The 26,062-nt window shown below is 40.7% G+C and overlaps 2 protein-coding genes across 3 annotated transcripts in view; both read left to right on the top strand.

Annotated features, from left to right (window-relative positions):
* Window positions 1-26,062, top strand: part of RAMP1 (receptor activity modifying protein 1) — a 322,064-nt gene that overhangs the window by 173,989 nt on the left and 122,013 nt on the right. The window lies entirely within an intron of this gene.
* The window catches only part of HDAC4 (histone deacetylase 4), a 207,281-nt gene that overhangs the window by 100,974 nt on the left and 80,245 nt on the right, over window positions 1-26,062 (top strand). For both annotated transcript variants that reach the window (XM_063317859.1, XM_063317858.1), the window contains 5 exons: window positions 8,683-8,814; window positions 11,589-11,698; window positions 21,318-21,434; window positions 21,517-21,715; window positions 22,493-22,716. In XM_063317859.1, coding sequence (XP_063173929.1) covers window positions 8,683-8,814; window positions 11,589-11,698; window positions 21,318-21,434; window positions 21,517-21,715; window positions 22,493-22,716 — 782 coding nt within the window. The remainder of the gene's footprint in view (window positions 1-8,682; window positions 8,815-11,588; window positions 11,699-21,317; window positions 21,435-21,516; window positions 21,716-22,492; window positions 22,717-26,062) is intronic.

Genomic DNA, 26,062 nt, shown 5'->3' with positions numbered 1-26,062 from the left:
TCATGCGCTGCCTACCGCTGAGTGAAACACAGACACTGATTCAGGGAAGAGCAGGTTCAGGTTTATTACAGCGTAGTGCTAAACGAGAAAAAAGCTGAGAGTGAAGGGAGCGCGCCGGTGCGGGGTTTAAATAGCCTGCGCCGGTCAGCACCCCCCCCACTTTGGGTTGCGTCATCCCCCCTTTGTCCTGCATGCTTCCGTGCCGGTAGGTGAAGGGTCGCAGGGCCCCTGCTGGTGCCCCAGGCTTCGCCCATAATCGGTTTCTTTCTCCGGCCGGTGATTGCTGTCAGCTGGGCGATCTCCGTTGCGCTTTGCTGACAGCTTCAGGTGAGCCTCGCGATCCGCCCTGTCTTTGTCTTTCCTTCTTCCTCTTTTGTGTCTTGATGGCTGGGTCATCCGGCCGGGGTCATTCCCTTCTCCTCGGGGTCTGTGTCTGTTGTTGTGCGTGCTTTGCTTATCTTAAATCCCTTCCTCTGCTTCCTAGGTATTGTCATGTGTGCCGTTGTGCTGATGCCTTCAGCTCAACGGCACTCATGACACCTCCCCGTTTTAGGGAATGTGGTTGAGAAAGTGGTGGCGCTGAAGCTCCAGAGAGCCCTGGATGAAACGGATTATCTGGACCCTTTTCAGTCAGGTTTCAGCCCCGGATATGCGACAGAAACGGCCTTGGTTGCACTTATGGATGATCTCTGGCAGGAGCGGGATGGTGGCAGTGCATCCATCCTGGCTCTTCTTGACCTCTCAGTGGCTTTCGATACCATTGACCATGGTATCCTTTTGGGTTGGCTCAGGGAGTTGGTGGTGGGCGGCGTAGTTCTGCGTTGGTTTACCTCCTTCCTCCAGGGCCAGTCTCAATCAGTGTTGATAGGGAGCGAGAGATCCGGCCCGTGGCCCCTCCTTTGTGGGGTGCTGCAGGGTTCAGTACTTTCTCTGCTCCTTTTTAACATCTGCATGAAACCACTGGGTAAGATATCCGTCACCACCGGATGAGGTATCATCAATATGCTGATGATACTCAATTATACATTCCATCCCGGGTGACGTAAGTGAGGCTGTGACCACCTTCTCTTGGTGCCTGGAGGCTGTGGGGGTCTGGAACAACAGGCTTTAGCTGAAACCTGGTAAGATGGAATGGCTATGGGTTGGAGTCTCCTGGGTATACGGGAACTTACCATCTTTGACTCTTGGTGGGGTTGCACTGCCCCAGACAAACCTGGTCCAGAACCTGGGTGTTTTCCTGGACTCACGGCTCCTGCTTGAAGAGCAGGTGGCAGCTGTGGCCAGGGCATCCTTTGAGCAGCTTCATGTTGTGCACCAGCTACACCCTTTCGTGGATTGAGAGTCCCTCCAGTCAGTCACTCATGCCCTAGTCATCTCCTGTATAGACTACTGTAATGTGCTGTACATGGGGCCTCCCTTGAAGAGTATCTGGAAGCTACAGCTGGTGCAAAATGCGGCTGCTCAAGCAGTCTTAGGAGTCCCAAGGAGGACACACATAACACCATTGCTGCACAAGCTGCATTGGGTGCCGGTTTGCTTCCGGGTCCAATTCAAGGTGTTGGTTATCAGCAATCCCTCATGGACAAGGTCCGTAACATGCCCTCTCTGCCTGACCGGGTGGGATGGGTCGATGTAGCGGGGGTGAGGCGGTTCCTCAGGTAACCCGGACCCATGCCATGTAGGGCTTTAAGAGAGGGCATGTTATGGACCTTGTCCATGAGGGATTGCTGATTGGCAGGATCCAGGAGGAGCGCCTTCTCTGCCATGGCCCCCGCCCTTTGGAATAACTTACCCCCAGAGGTGAGGCAGGTGTCCACTCTCCTGGCCTTCAGGAAGGGGGTTAAAACCTGGTTATGCCACCTGGCTTGGGGTGGGAGGGGCGATAACCATATATGGAGGTGGTTGGCACCATGATGGTGCCAACAGGAAGATCTTGTTTGCCATCTGGTATTTATATTTTATATTTGTATTTTTATATGTATACTATGTTTATATATATTTATATTTATTATATTGTATTTTTAATGATATATTACTTTTATTATTGTAAGCTGCCCAGAGTTGTTGCGTGCGAGTTGGGCAGTCAAGAAGCTCAATCTAGGTAGGTAGGTAGGTAGGTAGGTAGGTAGATAGATAGATAGATAGATAGATGATAGACAGACAGACAAATATATACACAGGGTATGAAGACAATGGGAAAGTTATATTTTTCTGCTTGCTCAGACTATCCAAATCTAGACTACCTAGAAAAACTGAGTAAGATGATGCAAGAGAGATGATAAAAGAAGCCCAGCACATAGTAAAGCTATGAAATATGATGCCACACATTATAGGGATGGCCAGTAATTTTAAATCAATTCAAAGGGATTATTTAAAAGGGTTGGATACATTAATAAAGGATGTATTTATCAGTGTTTTTAAGTTATGGTAACTCTACATACTTACGTAACACACATCTTAATATTATGAAACAATAGTTGTAAGAGATAACTATTTGGGGAAACAAAATGCTAACTAGATAGATGTTTAGTTCCTCTAGTAGAGCTGCATACAGATAGTCCTTGACCACTTGTTATGACCACTCATTCAGCGATCATTCAAAATTACAATGGCGCTGAATGAGGAGGACTTGTGACTGGTCCACGAAGTTGCAACCATCACAGTGAGCTGTGGTCATGTGATTGCCATTTGCAACCTTCCCTGCTGGCTTCCCACAAGCAAAGTCAGTGGGGAAGCCAGCAGGGAAGATCGTAAGACGCTCCTGTAAGTCACTTACACTCCTGCAGCTTTTTCTCCCAAGGAGCCTTGCTAGAGGGCATGAGATCCCAGGGATCTCAGAGTACGAGATCCCACCTGCCTGCAGTAGCCCCTTACATATCCTCCCCCACCTGGCAGCAGCCACCCCTGGGCCGAGCTCCCCAGCACCCACCCATGGTACTCCCCACGCCCCTGTGCACCTTACCTGGGACTCCCACCTCTTCCTGCTTAATGACCCACATGGTCTTGGGGCTATGATGGCAATGGGGGCTCCCAGGATTGTAATCGCTAAGTGATGCAGTCATGTGACATCACACTTTACGACTGCATTGCTTAGGAATGGCAATTGCCATCATAACTCAAGGACTACCTTTATAATAATTTTAGGCAAATGGATGTTGTGCAATTAGAGGAATTTGCTGCAGCTTTGGTTGTCTTCCTCCCCAGTGAGCTGTGTTAAAGAGCATTGCTTCTCAGGAAATTGCTAGAAAGCCTAGCCAGCAGTGAACTGTGGGGACAGTGGTGCCATCGAGAGTTCTCAGAACTTGACAGAGAAAGTCAAGCATTGCCATCAATACTATCCGAGCAGCAGCAGGGGTGTTTGCAGCAGGTGCAATGGTGAAGAAGCTTTGGACAGGATCTAAATTTCTGAGATTTAATCTGAAGTAGAATAGAGGAGTTGGACTGGACTGGAATGGCACAGAAGTCTGGATAACCTTTGTATTGAAGAGGACTGATAGGTCCTGATAAGAGATTTGGTAAAATCTGGAAAGGGCATAAAGCCCTGGGTGTGTAGTCATTTTTTGAGCTGAATTTGTTGGGCTAGAGTGAGTGTTTTCTGAGGAAGAACAAGAAATATACTGTAGCCAAGTTTTGATTATTAGGTGGTGGTGTACTGTATTCCCAAGAGATAGTTGGGGTATAGGTATGGGGGTTCCCTTCTTCCTGCAGTGAGGGAACAGGAAGTGGTTTGGGTGGGAGATCTGGTAGGATTGGTTGAACCTGTGTAATTTGAGATGCTTGAAGATGATGATGATGATGATGATGATGATGATGATGATTTATTAAATTTATATACTGCCTGACTTCCAGTGACTCTGGGCAGTTTATAATTTATAAACAAAGAAGTCAAAAATATCACAATACAAAAGAACAACAATGGCAAGAAAACAAACCCAGAAGGGTATAGAAAGGAAGAAAGGTCAGTCATCCTCTCCAAAGGCCTGGGCAAAGAGCCATGTCTTTAAGGCCCTTCGAAATACCAGTAGAGTAGGAAATATTTGAAGTTTTGGGGGTCAGGTAGTGTTATAGAGAAGGCGCACATCCAGGGTCCAGACAGATGGCCAACCCTGCAAAATTGAACAGGCTGGGCAAATACTGTGGGGGACAGGCAGTACCTCCAGGCCTTCTGCCATGTAGGGCTTTATAGGCAGTGACCAGCACCTTGAATCACATCTGGAAACAAACTGGCAACCAGTGCAGCTTGCAAAGCAGAGGTGTTACATGGGCATACTGAGGCATGCCCATCACTGCACCATTGCATTCTGGATGAGCTGAAGCTTCCAGGTGGTCTTCAACGGCAGCCCCATGTAGAGCGTGTTGCAGTAGTCAAGCTGTGAGGATAGGATAGGAAAGGTGGATGGTTAGAATGAATGCTAATTGTGTTCATGACGAACTATAGGCAGTCATCAACTTACCATTTGTTCAGCAACCACTTAAAGTTATGAACATGCTGAAAAATGTGACTTAAGACCGGTGCCTGAAGTTACAGCTGTTGTAGTGCCCCTGCAGTCACGTAATCAAAATTCGGGCGCTTGGCAGCCTGTCTGCACTTAGGACTGCAGGGGCTCTTCAGCTCCCCTCACCTGCCTATCTACCCCCCATCCCTACCCCCCATTTTGGCCCCCTGCCTCCCTGCACTCTGCCACTCCAGCTGTCCTAACAACCAGGAAACACACTGAGACAAGGAACTGGTCTCTAATATTTATTGCTAGTACTTAACAGGAATCCTAACAAACTGAAGAAGTGTGGGAAAACCCAGACATATAATCCCCAAGGGTTAAGGCGGTCCCGATCTGTGTCTCTTTGAATGGCTGAACAATTCATCAGTGCTACGCATGCGCTTGACAGTCTGGATGGGAGCCCCCTGCTCGCCATCCTTACTCATGACACCAGCTGACCTTGCCATTGTCAGGACGCCACCTCCAGGTTGCCATCCAGTCATAAAATAGCAAGTCACCAGCAGGAAGGGGCAAGCACGCAAAATGCGCCAAACCACATGGAGCCATCCTGCCATAAAGTGGAAAGCCCACTTCAGCCCATTGATAGAAATCAGCAATAATGAAGAGCAAACGTGTGAAACGCAGCAAACATGGCTTTGTAAAATCACCAACCCTCAGATGGGCTAATTCAGCGGAAAGGGCACGATCGCGCTGCCAGGGAATTTGCACTGGGAGGTGCCAGAGGCTTTGATGGGAGGGGGGAACAAGCATACTTACACTGTCACTTGTGAATAATCAAGTTATTTGGATCTTTAACATGCTTTGAGTTGCTTGCCCAATAAAGACTCTTTCATATGCTTAACCGTTTTGTGTCAAGAGGGCTGATTCGTTGGGTTTAGAACCGGAGCCATGACAGCCATCTTGCTCCCACTGCTGATGAGGCATGCCTGGCCTGGCTGTTGGGCTGGGCTGGGGCTGGCTTTGCACTGTGAAAAAGAAAAAAAATGCTAAAAACAGTCCCTTTGCAAACAGCTCCTGGGTGGGGTAGGCTTTTTGGCATACTGCACTCCAGGAGTTTTTTGCAAAGGGGCATTTTGGCACGCTGTGCTCTAGGAGCTCTTTGCAAAGGGACTGCTTTGGGCTTTTTTTTTTGCAGCTGAAGCCCAGCCCAGCCTGGCCCAGCAGCCAGACTGGGTACGCCTCGTCAACTGTGAGAGCAAGAAGATGGTGAAGGTCAGCTGGGGTGGCAATGCACAAAGTGGCAGAGGTCTCGGAGTGCAGGGTGGCGAGGACGGCTGTGGCTTCCTGGAGCAAGGCAAGCAGCCTCAGAGCCACGTGGTTCTGGGCCTGCTTGCTGCTCTGCAAGGCAGGGTGAAGGGCAGCCAAAAGGGCAGAAATGGGGGGGAGATAGGCAGGTGGGGGGAGTTGGAGGCAATCCCTTACCTCACTGAGGCTCAGGGCTGGGAGGGACCAAGCCTGGAATGGCTTGGATTGGGGTGGATGCTCAGCTAATGACCGGTAAAATTCGCTTAAAAACGGCAAGGGGAATTGCCAGGATTGTGACCGAAATTCTGGTCCCAATTGTGGTCGTAAGTTGAGGGCTACCTGTAGACTAGCCTGCAGAAATGATCACACATGACAGCCAATTATAGGCTGTGATCACTATGAAAGGAGTAAGAGGGAGGGGGTGCTTATCTCCGGGGTTGTTTTAGTGGGGTCTGGTTTGAAATCATAATGGGCAGAGGAAGATACGGTGTTGGGTGCTGGATAGGCTGTTTGAGGAGAAAAGGGACCCACATGTTAGTGTAGGTCCCTTTTAAGCCAGCTACCCCAGACTTGGGCTCAGATGAACGAATTGTTGGGTGCCTTGATCTCCAGCTCTTGCTGGTAAACTCCACATCAATGCAAAATGTGTCCATTTTTGATATGATAGTGGGTGAACATGCTGATGTGGCTTGTGTTAGCAGATGCTGGGAAAGCCTTTAGCCCAGGAGAGGTCAAAAAAGTCACACACCAAGCATTTCTATAAAAATAATTTATTTACAGAAAGCAAAACAAAAGCAAAACATATTTAAAGGACTTAGCTCCCCCTTGGAGCAAGCCTTGCTTGGCTACATTGCCGGCAGAGAAAAAAAGAGGAAGTAAGAAACAAGTCCGGGCAGGTTTCCTCCCCCCAGGCAATTTGCATGAAGCACGTGAGAGGAGACAATCAAATACAACCTCTTCACCAGGCCAAAATGATTAGGTACAATAGCAGTCTTAATCGTTAGTAGGAAAACCTCAACAGCTTGTAGTGCTGAATCTGGTTGGGCAACAGTGAGGATGTTGCCTACCTGGGTTTCAGATCCTGCAGCAGCCATGATGCCTTCGCCCGGGAGGAGGGGTGTCTGTGATGGTTACAGAAAACCTTCGTGATGGTGAGGGCCATTCCACTGGAGGTAATAAATTATGAGTGCCTTTATGTGGACTATAGAGATAATTTAGGGTTGCTGTTGGTGTATTGTCCATTTACTGCCTGGTATTGCCCCTTCATGAGCTCCTGGATATTGCCACAGGGCTGGTATTGAAGTTTTTAACTTCTGCCCTTTTGGGGAAAGGTTGCTGAGAAAATGGTGATGGCTCACCTTCAGAGAGTTTAGAGGAAATGGATTATCTAGATCCCTATCAGTCAGTATTCAGGCAACAGAAATAGCATTAGTTACTCTGGTGGTGGACTTTTAACAGGACTTGGATGGGGCCATTATGCCCTTCCTAGTCCTTTTGGACTTCTTGGCATCATTCACCATGGAATCTTATTGGACTACCTGCAAGGGCTGATAGTTGGAAGCACTGTTTTGCAATAGTTCTACTCCTACCTGACTGGATAGTTCAATGTTGTAAAACAGCACTTGATGCCTAGGTTACTCTAGTACAGAGTACTTCAGGGCTTGGTGCTTTCCCTCATGTTCTTTAATATCTATATGACGCCACTGGGGCAGGTCTTCCATTTGTTTGGGATATACATACAGTCAGCTATAGATTGCCATCCCAGGCTAAGTCAGAAATGTTGTGGAAAGTTTGAATCAGTGCCTGGAGGCTGTCAGGCAAAATAAATTCAAATGTAAATCCCTCCAAGACTGAGCTTCTGTATATCAGCAAACATGCAGGGTCATTGGTCCTGGTAGTTACTCTTGATGTGGTCATGCTCCCCCTTGAAGGAGTTGATGCATGACTTAAAGATCCTCCTGGACTCATAGCTGCTACTTAAACAATATAGTGGGGGCCATGACAGGGAGCACTTTGCACTACTTTGGCTGGTGCAGAGATATTCTGGCATTAGTAACTCACACCTTGATCTTCACCCATTTGCATTACTGTAACTATGTAATTAATTAATTAATTACTGTGATTTACCTGGGGCAGCATTTGGAGATCACCCAGAGGCAACAACTGGAATAGGGTGTGATGACAAGATTACTGATAGATCAGCCCTGCCATTGCAGGGTCACATCTCTTGAAGTTACTGCACTGGTTACCAATAGGTTTCTGGGTCTAGTTCAAAGTGCCGCTAATGCCCTATATAGCATAGCCCCAGATTATATCAGGTAGCACCTTGCCAGAATGAAGTAATTTCACTTGAACCTTCAACCCTATCTAAATTTTATTTTATCTTGGGGGAGTGTTGATTTATTATTACCGTTGTTTATTATACTTTTGATTGATTGATTGATTGATTGATTGATTGATTCATTCATTCATTCATTCATTCATTTATTATCACCGCCGATCTCCCCCCAAAGGAGGGACTCTGGGCAGTTTACAATAAAACGAAGTTAAAATTCAGTACAGTTATAAAAACTGTATCATATAATCTCATTCCTACTGCTGTGTTTATAATTTTAATGTGTTATAACCTACCCAGAGCCTTTTGAGATGGGTGGTTCCAAAAAAGTTGAATGAATGAATGAATGTTTTTATTAGTATTGCACTGAAATTATACCAGAGGCATAGGTTTTGCTTACCTACTTTTGTGAGTATTTGGATCTGCTACCCTTTACTTGTATGTTAAGTTAATATATTATTAATCATACTGTGTATTAGTTCTGTAATACGGTAGTTGTAAGAATGTATTTTCTTAGATGGGTACATTTTCTGTCAAGGAAGCATTGTTTCTGGAAACTCTATGTCCCTGAAATAAATTCAATTTCTGCTTTGTCAATTCCAGCATCTGAGCCCAATCTCAAATTGCGATCTAGATTAAAGCAGAAGGTTGCTGAAAGGCGCAGCAGTCCCTTGTTAAGAAGAAAAGATAGTCCTATAGCTACAGCTCTTAAAAAACGTCCATTAGATGTCACAGGTAAGTTGGAGTGGCAGCAATTTACTACATTTAAATTTCAAAACAATTAAATAGATTGGGAAGTAATTATGAAGATTAAAACAATTGCAGTGATCTTGATTTTTCTTACAAATGCCGACATTCACAAAACAGTAGTAAGAGGTAAGGAGGTAATAAAAAGAAAGGGTAGGGCAGTCACTTGGAGAAGATAATAGGATGATAGCAGGTGACGGTCAGAGGGCAGGGCTTCTCAGCTTCCATTTTCTTCAGTTTCATTCCCGAATGGACCTAAACAGAACAATTAACACAGGGAGGGAATGGCTACATAAGTTAAGGGAAGAGTTAGTTAAGGAGCATCTGGCTTCAAGGAACAAGTTTAAATCTCCAGGATGAAAACAGCTCTATCCAGGAAGAATCTTGCAAAAGCTAGCTGTAAGGAATCACAGAAGACTGAAAAAGAGCAAGTACTGTTCCACTTGGATTTCTGGAAATATCTTTATTGCTAGTATGGTAAAGAATTTTGAAAATCAGATAAAATAATTCTCCTGTTCAACTTATACGTAGCAGAGTTACTCTAAGACACTTTCTCACATTCCTTCTTCCCCCAGGCTCAGGTATTTCTTCTGCAATGTTCCTGTTTTCTTCCTTGTGTTCCTGGGGCAGTAGAAATCCCTTCACAAAGGCATGAGTGTAGGGACAATACTAGAAAGCAAAAATGTGAAAAGGATCTGGATGTCTTGGCATGAGCCAACATTGTGATAGAGCTGGAAACAAAGCAAATGAAATCTTAGGCTTTATCAGCAAAAATATAGTGTCAAAATTCAGATAAGTCATTGTTATTCTCTATTCTGCATTGGTCACACCATACCTAGAATGTTGCATCCAGTTCTGGCACAAATTTTAGGAAGGCCATAGATATACTGAAACATGTCCAGAGGAGAGCATTCAAGGTAATATAAGAAGCTTGCAAGGAAAAAACTGTGAGGGATGGTTGGAGACTACATATGTTTAGTCTGGAGAAGTGAAGACTGCAAGAATAGCTGTCTTTAACATAACTATCTGAAGGGCTGTGATGTAGAAGATGGGATAGACTTGTCCAGTGTTGTTCCAGAAGACAAGACAAAAGCAATGGGTTTAAATCACAAGATAGTAAATTTTATTGGCATCAGGAAGAATTTCTGTAAGAGCTGTTCAACAAGGAAGATAATGGAGACTTTCACTGGAGGTGTTTAAACAGAGATTGGATGGCCACATGTCAGGGATGCTGTAGCAGTAGGTTCATGGACTGGATTCTATTATATAGAATCAAAAATCCCTGCTCACTGCAGGAATCTAAAATCTGTTTATCTTTGCCTTGAACATATCCAGTGAAAAGGTGTCACCAACTCTTTCTCTTCCCTTGGAACTAGCCGTTTAGATTCTAAAACTAGTTTTTTTGCTGTCAGGAAATTGTTCCTAATGTTCAAGCAGAACCTGTCTCCCTGTAAGCCAGGTCGGTTAGTCCATTCTCTGTACGCTGAGATGATAGAGAACAGCCAAAGTACCTTCTGTGTGACATCCCTTCAAGTCCTTCAAGAGTACTGTTATATTCCATATAAATATAATCAGTTCCTGCCATTTCTCTTATATAAATTACTTTTTAGTATCCTGATCATTGTGTTTACCCTCTTTGTACCTGTTCTACTTGTCTGAATCTCTAAAAGTGTAGCTCCCAGAACTGTCCTAAGTATTGTTGTCAGACAGTTGAAGTGTTTTTCCGCATCCTTGACATACTTCCTTTTTTTCTGTCAGGCCAGTATAGTGATGTTCTCAAAAATAATGCTACCACACAACTCTGAATGAGAGATTGAATAACAGTGAGGCAATATTATACCATGAATGATAAAAGAGGATCTCTGTACCCCCAAGCTTTTGCCATTCCTCAAGATGCTATCTGGTTGAAATGATCATTAGTAATCTGATTGCAAAAGTTGCTCTATGTTTCTCTCCCATGATGATTGAAAAGCAAAATAAAAATAGAAAGGTGCCCCTCAAGTTTTATAAATATCATTTCACATTGAATATCCTCCTCAAAAACTTACTTTGATTCTTTTTTCAGAAGTAGGTTTAAACCAAAGTTTTTCACATGAAAAAGAATAAAACATTATACTGATTCTGAATGTTCCTTATTGTAGAAAGCGTGATGAACTTTATTAACACTTTAAGATTTCCATTTAGGTTCTTCAAGTATTAAGAATAGAAAAAAAATGAAATGTTTGTTTTAAAACTGAAGAGGAAAAACAACTCTTCACAGTATCATTAACAATTTTTGGCCTCACCTTTTTCTCCAAACATCTAAGAAATACCTCTTTAAGAAAATAGGTGCTGAATACCTCCAACTAGAAAAATAACTGTGAAATAACCAATTACTGCTAACTTTTTCAAAACAGTGCATTCTATATGTCTTTAAAATCAAAGTTAGGTAAAACATACTAATCCTGAAATAAATCTTAGTACAAAACAGATCCATAAAACTAGATACATTCAATCTAAATTAAATAATACATCTTTTTTAAAATCCCCAAATTATACCAGCCAAATATTTCCCTTATATTATTCACAGTAAAACCAATAAAAATTATTCCTATTGCAGGTAAGATTGAGAACCAGGCTGTTTCACAAAAAGTTTATTAATCTAAACAAATGTCAGCATCCACGTAGAGATCTGATAGTATGTGATCTTATTTCCATAGACCTCCCAAATACATAATAAAATAACTAGTTAAGGATATTAATATGTTTTTAATGTATTTTAGAATCTGCATGCAGTAGCGCTCCTGGATCTGGCCCTAGTTCTCCAAACAATAGTTCCAGTAATATAAGCACTGAAAATGGAGTTGGATCAGTTGCAAATATTCAAGCAGAGGTAAGATACACTGTTTTACTTAATTCCAATAGGTTTCTATAGTGCTCCATGTTACGTTATTCATTATGGAAGAAGGTACTTCGTTGAGGATGTTAGTAATTTTTAAGAATATAAATAGACATTTTGAAAAAATGTATATGGTACCTCTTTTTTAATTGCAGTAGATCTGTAATGTTTACAGGTTTTGGCTCTATACCATATTAAAAAAAAAACTACTTGTTGAAAAGGTTGAGTATGAAAGCTGGTAATATTTGACTTTTTAAGTACTAATTTTACATCAAGGCAGTGAACTTATTTACTTTTGTGCGGGGTTTTTAAAATTTCAGCTTATTCTCAGGAAAGGTTGGATCCATGGATTTTATTCTATTCTATAAGCAGAATTCTCCTTCTGTGAGCAGAAGTCTTTCCATTAATATAGCAAAACTTTTTATAGTCCCAGACATAGAAGTACAACAAATATGACAGCAAGCTTATGACAACATCTAGAAGATAAAGGAGCAAATAAAACTTGCAGCAATGACAGAAACTATTAAAGGTTGGTAATTAAAAAAAAGGTTTTGCATGGTGCCTAAAAGATACTAAATTTGGTATCACTAACTTCATATGGAGGAAAACTCTGTAAATGTCATGCCACTAATTGAGAAGCTTCTCAAGTCATCAGCTTCTGAGAGGGCACTTCGAGGTCGGATTATTGTTGTGATGTGCAGTTAATGTAGAAGCACAATCTTTCAGCTACTGTTTTCTCAAGCCACAGAGGGCTTTAATGAAGAAGTAGACCATTGATTCTAGGGACTTGTTTAACATTCCCATTGTTTCACCTGATCCAGATTTAAAAGAAGAGTAGAATTAGGTATTACTGCTGTATGTTACTACCTCATCCTGTATTGCTGTATGTTACTACCTCATCAGCTGTTCCATACTAAAGTTAAAAGAAATGGAAGACTATGGAAGATTAAAAATGGAAGATTAAAAGCCAAAGGATCTTCCACCACTTTTTAGAAATGTTTCCAGGTAGCAGCTACAGCAGTACAACATCTTGAATCAGGAGAATCTATCCAGCACTTGATTGTATCAAAGGCCTCTGAAATAGCTAGCAGAATGAGCAGTGTAAGATTTTAGCTGTTTCTCTTCTAGTAAATATCTAGACAAAGTGATTTTTGTGCCTAAACAGGCCTAAATTCAGAGTGAAGTAGATCTAAATAAGTTGTGTCTGAATGGAAATAGAATTTATATTTTTATGTAAAATATATGCTTCCCATTTGCATTTTGTGGCTCAGTTACAAACCATTAAAAATCAGCACCAGAAAGAGCTACTAAATAGAAGGCCTCATATAATTACTGAGTTGAAAGGGACCATTTAGGCTGCTGAATCAAACTCCAATGGAATCCAAATGAGAGCAGATTATTCTAATTTGGTTTCCTCCTCTACAGTAGCTCAGCCTTCATCTGGCAGTGATCTTTCCATGCAATGACTACTTCTCAAGCCCCTCCTCCCAGGACAAAAAATATTTGACTACATAGTCTGACTCATGGATGGTTTTGAAACAATCACCAAAGCTATGAAATCTTGATCTGTTGTCAAGATAACCTTAGCATGAATATTGAAGTCCTCTAAGATCAAAGGCCTTGGAGTCTCAAGCACTGTTTCTGGTTGTCTCTGTTAGTTCAGTCTGGAATTCTCTTCACCCAATATTCTAAAGATGTGTAGAAGAATATGGAGATAACAATTATTGCATTCTTTCTTCAAGATGAAGTAAAGATCAACTTAGCCTTAGGAAGGTGGGGGGGAAATGACAAGAAACTCAAAGATAATCCTGCCTTAATTCTGTTTAGTATAAGAAGGGGTAGAAGGAAACTCTGCGAGGCTTTCAAGGTTGTGTAGATTATGTGCCATCAAGTTGGTGTTGACTCTTGGCAAGATTTTCTGCAGGAAGATTTGTCCCCAACCTGATCCTTCCGATCTTCTAATGGTGACCTATTGCTGTCCATCCACCTTGCTGCTAGTCATCGTCTTCTCTTTCTTTCCACCTTTCCCAGCATTATAGACTTCTCAAAAGAGATAGGTCTTTGTATGATGTGTTCGAAGTATGATAATTTGAGCTTGGTCATTTGTGCCTCGAGTGAGAACTCTGGGTTAATTTCTTTGATGGTCCATTTTCTTTATTTTGTTGCCTATCCATGGTATTCTCAGGAAAACACCAGATTTCAAAAGAGTCAATACCCCTTCTATTCTGCTTCTTCAGTACACCGTTCACTTACATAGTGTGTCATAGGAAAAATAACTGCACAGTTCTGATCTTTGTAGGTATAGATGTATATGAGTATCTTTTCCAAGGCTTTCATTTCTACTCTGTCAAGTGCTGATCTGTGGCCTATTTCTTGACTGCTGGTTCCCTTACTGGTGATAAAAGGCAGAAGCTATTCACTACTTCAGTATTTTCATTGTCAGTTCTAAGGCTGGTTGCTGTACCTGTTGTCACTAGTTTCGTCATCCTTATATTTAATCTTTTTTCAACGTATTCCTTGATTTTCTTTACTAGAGCTTGCAGATCATTTGCATTTTCAGCTATGAGAGTAGTGTCATCAGCCAAGCACAGGGTATTGATGATTCTTGCTCTAGTTTTAAAACCACACTCATCTTCTTCCAGTCCAGCTTCCCTTAATATATGTTATGCATATAGATTGAATAAATAAAGGGAGAGTACAAAGCCTTGTCTTGTTCTTTGCCGTCCTGAAGCCAGTTTCGTTTACCAGGTTCTGTCCATACTGTGGCTTCCTGACCTGTGTATAGGTTTTGCACGAGGACAATGAGATATTCTGGAAATCTCATTTTTCTAAGCCCATTCCACAGCTTGACATGATTAGCACAATTGAAGGCCTTTTTATAATCAATTAAGCACATGCTGATTTATTTTTGATATTCTTTGGCCTTTTCAATTAACTAGTTGCATCAGCAATAGCGTTTCATGTTCCTCAACCTTTTCTAAAGCCGGCTTGAACATCTGTGTAGGGCTCTAATTTACATTGGATGATTCTAAGCAATATTTTGTAGCCTGTAGGTGTAGTGGTTAAGGCATCAGGCTGGAAACTGGGAGACTGTGAGTTCTAGTCCTGCCTTAGGCACAAAGCCAGCTGGGTGACCTTGGGCCAGTCCCTCTCTCTCAGCCCTAGGAAGGAGGCAATGGCAAACCACTTCTGAGAAACCTTGCTAAGAAAACTGCAGGGACCTGTCCATACAATTGCCAGGAGTTAAGGCTGATTCGAAGGCACACCTGCCAAAAAAACCAGTATTTTGCTTGTGTGTGAAATTAAGGATATGGTCTATGATAGTTTGCACATTCTGTTAAGACTTATTTCTTTGTTACTGAAATTTAGGCTGACCTCTTCCAATCTCTTGGCCACTCTGTCATTCTCCAGATTTCATCTTCAAGTGCTAGATACTCTTGTAAGTAGGAAATATCTTCTAAGGTATCTTAGACATCGATATCTCTATTGTACAGAATTTCAGTATACTGCTTCCATCTTCGTATGATCTTCTTTTAATCAGTTACTATCTCTCCACTGTCACCCTTTAGCATACTAACTCGAGGTTGGAACCTCTCTCTGGGTTCAGAGATCTTTTGGAAGACTTCCCTTGTTTTTCCATGTCTGTTTCCATCCTTGATGTCTTTGCAGATATTGTTGTAATTCTCTTATAACAGCTCTCTGAAATACTTTGTTAACTTCTTTCCAGAGATTTTTGTCTTTTTTGACTTTAGCTTCTCTTCTCAGCAATTTCTGGTAAAGCAGGAGATGATTGTCTTCTATTACCCTAAGCAGGGCTTCAGAACATCTCTCAGGTAAAACATGGGGGGAACTAGGTGACAAAATTTCACAGCCCACCCTGATTCTCCTATTGCTCCCATTCACTGGAGTTGGGAAACTTGCCGAAGAAGGAAATAATGGCACAAGGATGCAGGAATGGCTTTTTTCAGCAGTAGCTAGAATGTATCCTCCACTGTCCCCCCCAAACCCAGTCGTCTGCTAAATATTAATAAGCTGTGATACACCAGGATCAAAACAGCTAGTGGGTTATAGTTTCCAGAGCACCTTAATTACATCCAGTCTTAGTGACTTGATAAATTAGAATGACCCTGAGTTGTTGTTTTAGACCAATATCATATCAGTGTGAATATCATTTTGTTCTTGAATGTTTAGCAAATATGTCTTAGTGTCCCTCACATTTGCAGAGGACTTTTGTTGCCATCACTGTCATTGATAATGAGATGTTTTCTTTGGTCACTGTGCTCACATTTACAGAAGCAAATGCTTATTTGTATGCAATAGAAAGCACACATATATTTAGTCAAATGTATGTGGCAGTATATTTAGTACAGAAAGAGAATAGTTAACAGATTTATAACTATAACATAATTGCTTAATAATTATAAATCTATTACTTATTCTCTGTTCCACTATGCTTTTGAGTTTTAGCAAACAGGTTGTTGGTACTGTGAAAATTCAGTACATATCATACTCTTTAAAATATTTATTTATTTATTTGCAATTTTTAAGGACTGGATTTATGGCATAAGGATGGTGTCATATATAAATCAAAGAGAATGGCTGAGTTCAGTCTATAACAACTTCCGAAAAAAAAGCAAGGAGGAAGCTAGTCTGACTTCCATCAGGAGGCTGTTCCAAAGCATTGTTGCTGCCACAGAAAAGCAGTGACTTTTAGCTTCAGCCCCCTGAACCTCTTGGAAATTGATGTCAGCCCTTTGAGGTGGACCAGACTAGGAAAGCAAAGTTATGAATGCTAATACTACTTTTACTATAAGGTTACAGTAACAGAATCTTGCAAGTCTGAATTTGCCTCCCCCTTCCCTCCCAGGGAGGGTCCAGCCTGAGATGATTTCTCAGATTACATTTCTGCCTCAGACTCAAATTTCTTCTGTCTGATTGTGGTATTGGTTGTGGTTTTTCCTCCTGTTCCTCAAGGTTACTCTTACAGCATTATAGGAGCTGTGAATCTAGAATGACTCCCAAGTTACGAACCTTCTCCTTCATGGGTGGTACCTGCTTGTCAAAGGGCAACACTGGTGGCAACAGAGAACTCCAGTGTATCAACAGTAACTCCATCTTACTTGGGTTCAACTTCAGCCTGTTCTGTCCCATCCAGACTCTCGCAGCCTGCGTGTACTGGGACAGGGTAGTGATATATAATAGGGTATCATCAGTGCACTGATGATTCCAGACCACTGAATTATCTCACCTACTGGTTTCATATAGATGTTAAAAAACAGGGGAGAGAGAACCAAAACCTGCAGAACCCCATACATTAAGGGCCACCTGTCCAACCTCTCCACTTCCAATACAACAGACTGAAACTGTCCACTGAGGAAAGATCAGAACAATCAGAACCATTAAAGAGCAGTGCCTCCTATCCCCAACCCCTACCAGTGGTCCAGCTAGATACTACGGTTGATGGTATCGAAAGCAAGTCCAACCAGACCAAATAGGGTGTACTCCCCCACATCCAAGTCCCAAAATTGGTCATCCAAGAGAACAATCAATGCTGTCTCCACCCCATACCCAGGTCTTAACCCAGATTAAAAAGTGTTCAAATAATCTGCCTCTTCTAAGGTGCTGTGAAGTTGATCCACTACTACTGCCTCAACAAATGTCCCTAAAAAGAGGAGATTGGATACAAAATAACAGTTATCCAAGACCACTGGATCCAAGACAGCATCTTCAGAAGGGATCACACCACAGTCTCCTTCCAGGCTGCTGGTAGCTCCCCATTCCATAAGAGGTGTTAACAATCTTCCAGATCCAAGTAATCACCACTTCAGACTTCTCCCACAACAGGCAGGAGTCCAAAGAGCAAGTAGCAGAAGATAACCAAGGCAACACCCTGTCCACTTTCTTGGAGGTCATAGGCTAAAAGGAGCCCCAGATAATATGACAAGATGGTGCTCCATACTACCAAAGGTTCTGTCCATGCAGAGTGGAGACTGTGCCCAAATGCTGTACAAATTGGGTCACCGCATCTAGGCAGATCAAGATTGTTCCATCCTCAGAGAAGTTGTGATCCTGAAGAAGGGCTTTGGATAACAGCCTGCCAACACAATAAGGGAGGAGAAGTAAACATGCTTCGCCTCCCATATTGCCACAGTATAGGCCTGAGCATGATCCCAAGCTTGTCTCTACAGTGCAATTTAACAAATAGGCACTCACAGCCTTGTATCTCCATAGCAGAGTCCCTGGTCATAGTTAAGTATCCCTTGCAATCAGAATCCCACCACCTCAACAACCAAGTCATCGAGGGTGCTGAAGGACCAGATACCAGCTGGACAGATCTACAATACGGTGCCATTGTCACCTTTGCCAAGCCAGGTTTTGGTAATACATGCCAGAACCGCTGCCTTATCTAATAACAAGTCATGGTTGAGGATGGTCTTACTGCAGAGAGATCTGGCCACGTGATCCCCAGAATAGGGTAGTTAGGTCGAAAGTGGAGATTGCTATCAGATTGGAGGTCTCCCTACCTTGAGATGGCCTACATGATATCTCCCACCATATTTCCTTGGATCAAGACTAAAAGAATGCCACCACTAGGTTAGTTACTGATCTCGGCATTTACCAAATTATTTGAGTTGTAAATACGAATTAGTCATATGCCATTTTCTTCAGTAAACTGTGCCTCAAATCATATACTGTATATATTTGTATCAAAAAAAGAAAGCACCTGGAAACAAACTTAATTTCTTAATGACATGTCAAGTATGGCGAACACAACTAATACATGTAGAATAAATTCAATACTTCTGTAAAATAACAGAACAAAATGACCATTAATAAGCCAAAAACAAAACAAAACAATTAAAGATAATCCACAATAATAATGCTGCTTTTTTGTACTTCAACAAATCACAACAAGCAGACTAAAATATGTAATAATAGTTGAGATGGAGGAGTCTTTTTCTCAGGCTACATGTTTTACTGTAGTGACAATAAAGGAGAAGTCAATGCTAGGGAATAGGGCTCTGAAAAGCATTTGAAAGAGATGCTTCCCAAATGTATTAACATAACCAAAATATCTTTCTTCTCAGAACTAAAACAATTGCATGCTTTGGAAGGCTCCTGTAGATGCTTCAAAGGATATTCGTGACTTTGCCCATGTACCGTATATGTATGTAGAGGAAGTTTTTTCTGTGCATGCACACACACACAACTGGGCGCAGCCTTTGTAGTGCTGTGTGAACCCTCCAAAACCACAGCAGCTTTAATAGTTCAAAGATAAATGCTTTTTTTTTGCTCCTTGTGCGTAACCCTATGTAGCTGTAGAAATAATGTGGGAAAACTCAAAGCAGATTTAACCAAGCATAGAGTACAAGCATCTGAAGACCTACTCAGTGTCAATTAATAATAACAATTCTCTGCCATCATCATTTGTACACAAAGACTTCTAGATACTCAGAAGAAGAAGAAATGGACTACTCCATTATTTGATGTGAATAGCTTGCAGAATTCTGCAGATAAAATCACTTGTGTTCTCACTGAATTGCATGCTATATTTAATAGATCTGTTGGCTGATAGTTTATCTTCTACTTATCCAGTTATAAATGGGTATTTTTTTACATATGTACTGCCTGGGGATATGATGTGGACAGATCCTTGGAGAAATGAGACACACCACAAGTGTACTTGTCTCTTGCCATTTTAAGATCATACAATAAAAGTGACCAGGATGGACTGACCTTTTGGGTAAGGATAGTGGTGAACACCACTTGTTAAAGTATGTGGGGACTTCTTAGACATGGTACTGGAGTATGTGATGGCACTTCAGTTGCAGTAATTTCTGGATGTGAAGAAATATCTAGATTCATTTCCATTTGGCTTTTAAATCTGGTTATCAGGTAGAGACTGTTCCGGGCCCATTGGTGAGAAGGTGTTCCTTGTGTATCTGCTAGACTTCTTAGCAACTTTCAATACATCAACCAAGTAGTCTGGTGGGGTATGGGGAGAGAATGCACAAGAGCCTGAAAGCCTGAGAAAATAAAAATATATTTCTGTTGCATTTAAAAAATAATAATGGATATACCAACTGAACCTTTCTGGAGACAGAATTGTACAAGTGAAGTATCTCATTCTAAATATTTTCTTCTCCCATAGCCACTTGTCTCATTTAAATAGTGCTATTTAAAGAAGAGTATCTGAAAAAGATTTTAATATACACACAGATTTAAACTCGGAGGCAGTTTAAAGCATATACTAGTTCCTTGAATTGTGTTCCTTTGTACCATTTAGTTGCCAAGAGTTTTCATTGGTGGCACCACATGCAATTCTTTGTAAAATCCTGATGTGGCAAATTCCAGTAATTGCTCAAGTCCTGCTATTACCTTCTGACATCTGACCGAGATCCTGGGATTCATTTGATAAACAGCATTCATCTGCAGCCTAAACAGTGTGGCTATCATCAGTGAAGGCTTCTTTTTAAACCCTTCAATCTAAACTTTCACCAACTTGATTCTGAAGACTTTTTCTTGAACAATATTATGCTTTCTCCACATTACTGTATCTTATGAGCTTATTGTGAGGAAAACAGATGGAAGATGAATTGTATGTACTAGGACCATGCAAACATCACATTTGAAGGGAAAAAAGTGCTTCAGAGCATGTGCCCATGTAGCACCTGTTGGTAACTCCTTGAAGCAGCTCTTGTTTTTTCGCAGGGCTGCATGGCTGTCCTCTACAATTGCAGCTAAATCCTGGGAAAAGGCACATTTGGGTTCAGGAGTTGAGGGCTGGTGCTATGTATGCTCCAAAGGACCTCTTCCTCTTCAGATTTGAATTCCTGCACAGTCCCTGGAGTTCCTTGGAGGAAGATGGAATATAAATATCATAGTCATACACAATTGAACACATGCATTTTGTACCCTGATTTTTCAGGTAGAGGGGAAATAGATCTTTTTCATAAGGTTAAACTATAATGCTGCAGTCAGTCTGATAACCAGGAATTCCATTTACTGTTACCATTGTTCATTTCCATTAACTTCCTTTATACATTGATGATAATTAATAGAATGAGGCTAAAATTCTCTGCTTCCTTCTTTCATTGAGCCCTTGTCCTTCTGTAAAAGTGGGAGGTTTGTGTTACTCTCCCGTTGGTTTACCACTCCAGTGAGGTAGTCAGAGTACCTGAGTAAATAATAAAATCAGTACCTGTGCTTTAAATAGTAGCAGAGCAGGCTGGTGATGTTCTGTCTTCATTTTTAGTAAAACACCCCACTTGGGATAGCATTGTTATGGCATTGTTTCATTTGCCAGGACCTTCTCGGGGTGGTCGAGGAAGTCTATTCCATTCCTTTTTCCCTGTTGTTATTTAAAGTTTATATGGCACAGGGTTCACATCTACTTCAGTGCTTGATGATCAATACAAAAATGAACTCTTAACTCTCAGAATATATTGTCTTAATTGATCTCATTGATAGACCTCCTATAAACTCTCCTCTCCCAAAAAGTATACCTTTTTGGAAAGCTCTATAAAGCCCCCCAAATAATGATTACACACAAGGTATTTGTTTCTTATATAATGGTATTATTCTGAGGCAGGATTTTTGGCTCTCTTTTCAGACCAGCTTGGCTCATAGACTTGTTAATCGTGAAGGCTCAATAACACAGCTTCCATTGTATACATCTCCCTCATTGCCTAATATAACCTTAGGACTACCTGCAGCTGCCCCATGTACTGTAAGTGATATTATATAATTTAGAGGGGGTCATTATCTTAACTTCATTCATAAGCTCACTTCTTAGTGCTATATGCTTGCAGGGTGGATCAGGACAGCAAGATTCTGAAAGACTTGCTATTCCATCATTACAACAACGAATCTCCATATTTCCTGGCACCCACATCACTCCTTATTTGAGCAGTACAGCAGTGGATAGAGAAGGGGGAGCAACACACAGTCCGCTTCTCCAACACATGGTTTTACTGGAACAGTCAACTGCACAAAATCCACTAGTCTCAGGTAAAAGTACTTCTCCCAGCAACTAGTTGACTTGGTACCAAGTAAGAAGCAGTATTGGTGGCTCTGTTAGAGCTTGGCATTATCTGAGCCTGCTGCCTACCTGTGCTCTGTGCTGTAAGGATGGTTATCCTTTCCATTTTCTAATTATTCCATGCCTTGAATCTTTTTATGAAATGATTTACATGTCCAAAATTCTGAGTTTCCTACTGGGAATTCAGTAATTATTCTGGGCAGCAAATGAAGAATAAACTTGCCCAGTGCAAACTTACTTAAAAATTATGCTATTGATAATGTTTGTGATCAAATGCAGTAACTCTTTCCATGGGTTTTCATATAGGGTAGCTCTCAAATATCACTCCTGTTGTCATGGGAGATCTGAATATAGACATATATAGAATAATTTATCATATGGTAATTTTGTCTTAAAAACCTGCAAATTGGCAAAAAGGACACAGAGGCTAGCTTAACCCTCCTTCGTTTTTTGCAGCCTCAAAGTCTGGCTTAAAGAGCCAGTTAGAGATTAGGAATGGCAGCCTGGATTGTTTTTAATGCTTGGGTATTTTCATCATCCCTTGTTTTCTGTATTATATTTATGTTATTATATTATTTTATAAGTTTTAACTGATATTGGAGCCTCTGGAGCTGAGTGGGATATAAATGCAAATAAATAAAGTTGCTACCATGGAAAGAGTTATGCAAAAGCTTCTCCTTCCTCTTCTGTTCCTCTTTTTTCTCCATTGTTTTTCTCCATATTATCTTCTACCTGGTATCTTTCAGGACTAGGGGCACTTCCGCTCCATGCGCAGTCCCTTGTGGGTGCTGATAGGCTGTCTCCCTCAATACACAAACTGCGGCAGCACCGCCCTCTGGGGCGCACACAGTCTGCTCCTCTTCCCCAGAATGCACAGGCCCTGCAGCAATTAGTGATCCAACAGCAGCATCAGCAATTCTTGGAAAAACACAAACAGCAATTTCAGCAGCAGCAGTTGCACATTAGCAAGGTAGGTATTTCAGTTGCTGGTTCTTGCTTACGCAGTTTTAATGCACTGTTTTTAGAAGTGTCTTTAATTATGCTCAACGTATAATTATATTATGCAATATGTCTTCACCCTTAGACTGCTTACCATTATTATGTTCAAATGGTGTATAGGAAGCATGTTCAAAATACAACCTCGTAAACCTGAGTAGCTGAAAATCAGAAGGATTCCTCTGAAAATTAGTCCTCTGAGGAGTTGTGTTTACTGAATTATTTACCAGAGGTTCTGTTGGAATTGAATAGATTGGATTGACACCTGGAAATGTTGAATTCTTTTTTAAAATGAAAAATTAGCAGATTCCTCGAAGTAGTTTGCTGTTCATTTTTCCTCTCCTTCTCAAATGATTTTGTATAGTATTAATACTTATGGAGCATATCAATGCCAAAGGGTTAAATGTTTAATATCTGACTTTACAAAAAAACTTTGAGACTATAGTGGGATGTTTGTTTTAAATCTGTTCACTTCTTATATTGGGACAATCAGATTGTAGTCTGGATGTGGACCTTGGTCATTAAAAATGCAGCTTGTGGAACTAGAAGGAGCCCCACCTTGATCAGCTGACTAACTGCAAATGAATACAGGAAGCCAGCTATCTACAGTGGGTCACTGGAAAGAGGCAATGGATTTCCTTCCTTCCCTCCTTCCTCTGATTTTGTTCAAGTAGGGTAACAAGTCTTCCCTCTCAGTGACTGCAATCTTGTTCTGACTCTCTGGGAGAGAGGGAAGCATAGGTAATATATATGTGTCATACGGTTCCTGTACCCTGGCAACTAGAATAGCCTCATGGCTGAAATGTTTGCTTGCTCTTGTTTTACAGAAGTACATGTAGTAGTTTTACTAGAGATAAGGTAGAGTTCTGTGATGTGTGTTACATAGGGTTACTTGGGCAATTCCACCTGGGCAATTAAAATTGTTACTTTAACCATTGAAAAATTCTAATTTAATCCAGTTTTTTAAAAATGTAAGCAGTGCTTCCCTTAAACTGACAAAATTTCTGAATGTTTCTGTTAAATTATGCCATTTGTCCACATTCTGTACCCTTCTCCTCATCCTTATAGGCTTCTTAGAGTTTACAGAAAAATGCTGTAATCAAACTTAGGTTTAAAAGTGCTGCTGTTTCAACGTGTGGTGAATATTACTAATCCTCTGATTAAAGTAACAATCACAATGCAAGTTATACAGTATTGCCTTAACATTTTAGCTGCTGGCATAGATACATATTCCAGTGAAAAAAGAGAGTCAATTGAAGAGGGAACAGTTTGTTTATATAACCAAGTTAAAACTAATGCACAGGTCACTGACATCAGTTTTGTATTTCTGGAAACATGCCACTGTTATACATGTACCAGACCTGGACTTCATTCAACTTAACATACTAATGTAGTTTAGATCTGCTATTTCCATGGAGATTTTACTTACTATTCTCCAAACATACTTTACAGAGTTTAAAATTAGAGTTACTGCATGCTGTTGCTTTGAAAGTAAAAATATATTGCAGTTCATTTGTGCTATTTTAATTTTAAATGTATTTCTTCATAGTTGAATGCAGACCCCACCTCTTTTAATACATTTTTATTGGTAAGATAGAACAAGAAATTGCTACTACAAAAAAAACACTAATGATTATACAATATAAAAATCTATATACTTTATAGTGATTAAAATAAACTAAACATAATGGAAGAGAAAAACAAATGTATAAAAATTCATATAGCATAAATCTAGTATCAATATGGGATTAATATAATCCTTAAACATCATTAAATTTAGATTATATAGAATATATTGCTCCAACTTGTCATTTTTGGAATCTAAGGACATATTTATCACTTACTTGGCCTGTTTTTCAATAAAACATTTTTTTTGCCCACTACATTCAAATTTGAATTATTCTACAGCATCAGTTTCTTGTGTGATTCTGGCATGCATACCCTTTTCAGAATCAGAGTTGTTTTAGTTTTCAGATGGATGATCTTTGTTTTCTTCCTAATTTAAAATCTAAATTTAGGCTTTGATGTATCATATCAGTTACAGTGTTAACTGGCCAATTTACAGTGTTTCAGTCTGTTGATGATAATTTCATTCAATAAGTAATCTTGCAATTTTACCAAATGAGATATTTTAAATGGACTTAGTAGATACATGCACTTGCTAAGTATACAGGTTCTTAACAAGACCCTAAATTAACAACAAAGTTAAGTAACCACAATTAACAAATGTTAATTTAAGTTTAGTAGAAAAATATAAATTAAATAGACAACTGACATTTAAAAGATTTGGGGATTGGGGCAGAGGGATAATATGGAAACATTTATTACGCTAGAGGATACTTCAACTATTAATGGTCAACAGTGTACTACGAACAAAAATCAGAAGGTTTCTATCTGGTCCTGTAAATCCTGTTACTTCCAACTGGCTCCTTGGTTTGAATAAATTACCACTCAGGCACAAACTAAGCTGGTCCTTTGGGTATCCTTACTTAACATTCCTGTTTTACCATCTAGTCATAGAGTTTGCTTTCTTAGTATAATTGTTCATTGTTCAACTCTATGACATTCTTCCACAGACGATGAGGCTTTAAATAAAGACTTGATGCTACCTTCAAAGCATCTGTGCTCTTGGTTCTGAAATGATGCTTTCTCAGGGTCTGAAATATATTAAGCCTTTATAGGACTCGGTTTTTTTAACTAATAGAAATGTAATGGGACCATCTCAGTTCTGATACCTATGTTCCCAATATTGCTTATTGCAAAAACATTGTAGTCTTACTGTCAGTACAATCATCACTTACTTAGAATCATGGTGGTTTACAGAAAACTATTAAAACATGCATGGTATAACATAACTATAAATAATGAAATCTCTGCATTGAAGAATATAAAACAATGAAATTCTACAGGAAACAACATTTAGACTCTTGTGTGAGAGACATTTTGCTGGAATCTAGGAAGCCATCAGAAGGTTTATAGCTATCTGTCAAAGTGTTCCTTCCTTTTTGCAGACCAAGAAGGTTTAGATCTTGTTATATCTCTCTGAATGATGTTTCTTCCTTCAACATGTTCAACAAGGAAAAAGGTTACCTTCCTTCAACAATGTTCAACAAGGAAAAAGGTTACCTTTTTCCTTGTTGAACATGTTTGTCTCAGCCCCTCTGGATTTTCATGTCCTAGGTGATGATGTTTCTTTTTTTAAGCCTCTAATTTAAAGTTTTTAAAGGGATCGAGCAAACAGTACCACCCTGTTGGCGTTTGTGCAGAGTGCTGGAAGGCATTTGGCCTGAAAGATCAGAAAGAAGACACCAGGCACTTCT

This window comes from Candoia aspera, chromosome 1 (assembly GCF_035149785.1).
Source record: "Candoia aspera isolate rCanAsp1 chromosome 1, rCanAsp1.hap2, whole genome shotgun sequence".
Classification (NCBI taxonomy): domain Eukaryota; kingdom Metazoa; phylum Chordata; class Lepidosauria; order Squamata; family Boidae; genus Candoia; species Candoia aspera.
This window is presented reverse-complemented; position numbering and strand designations above follow the sequence as displayed.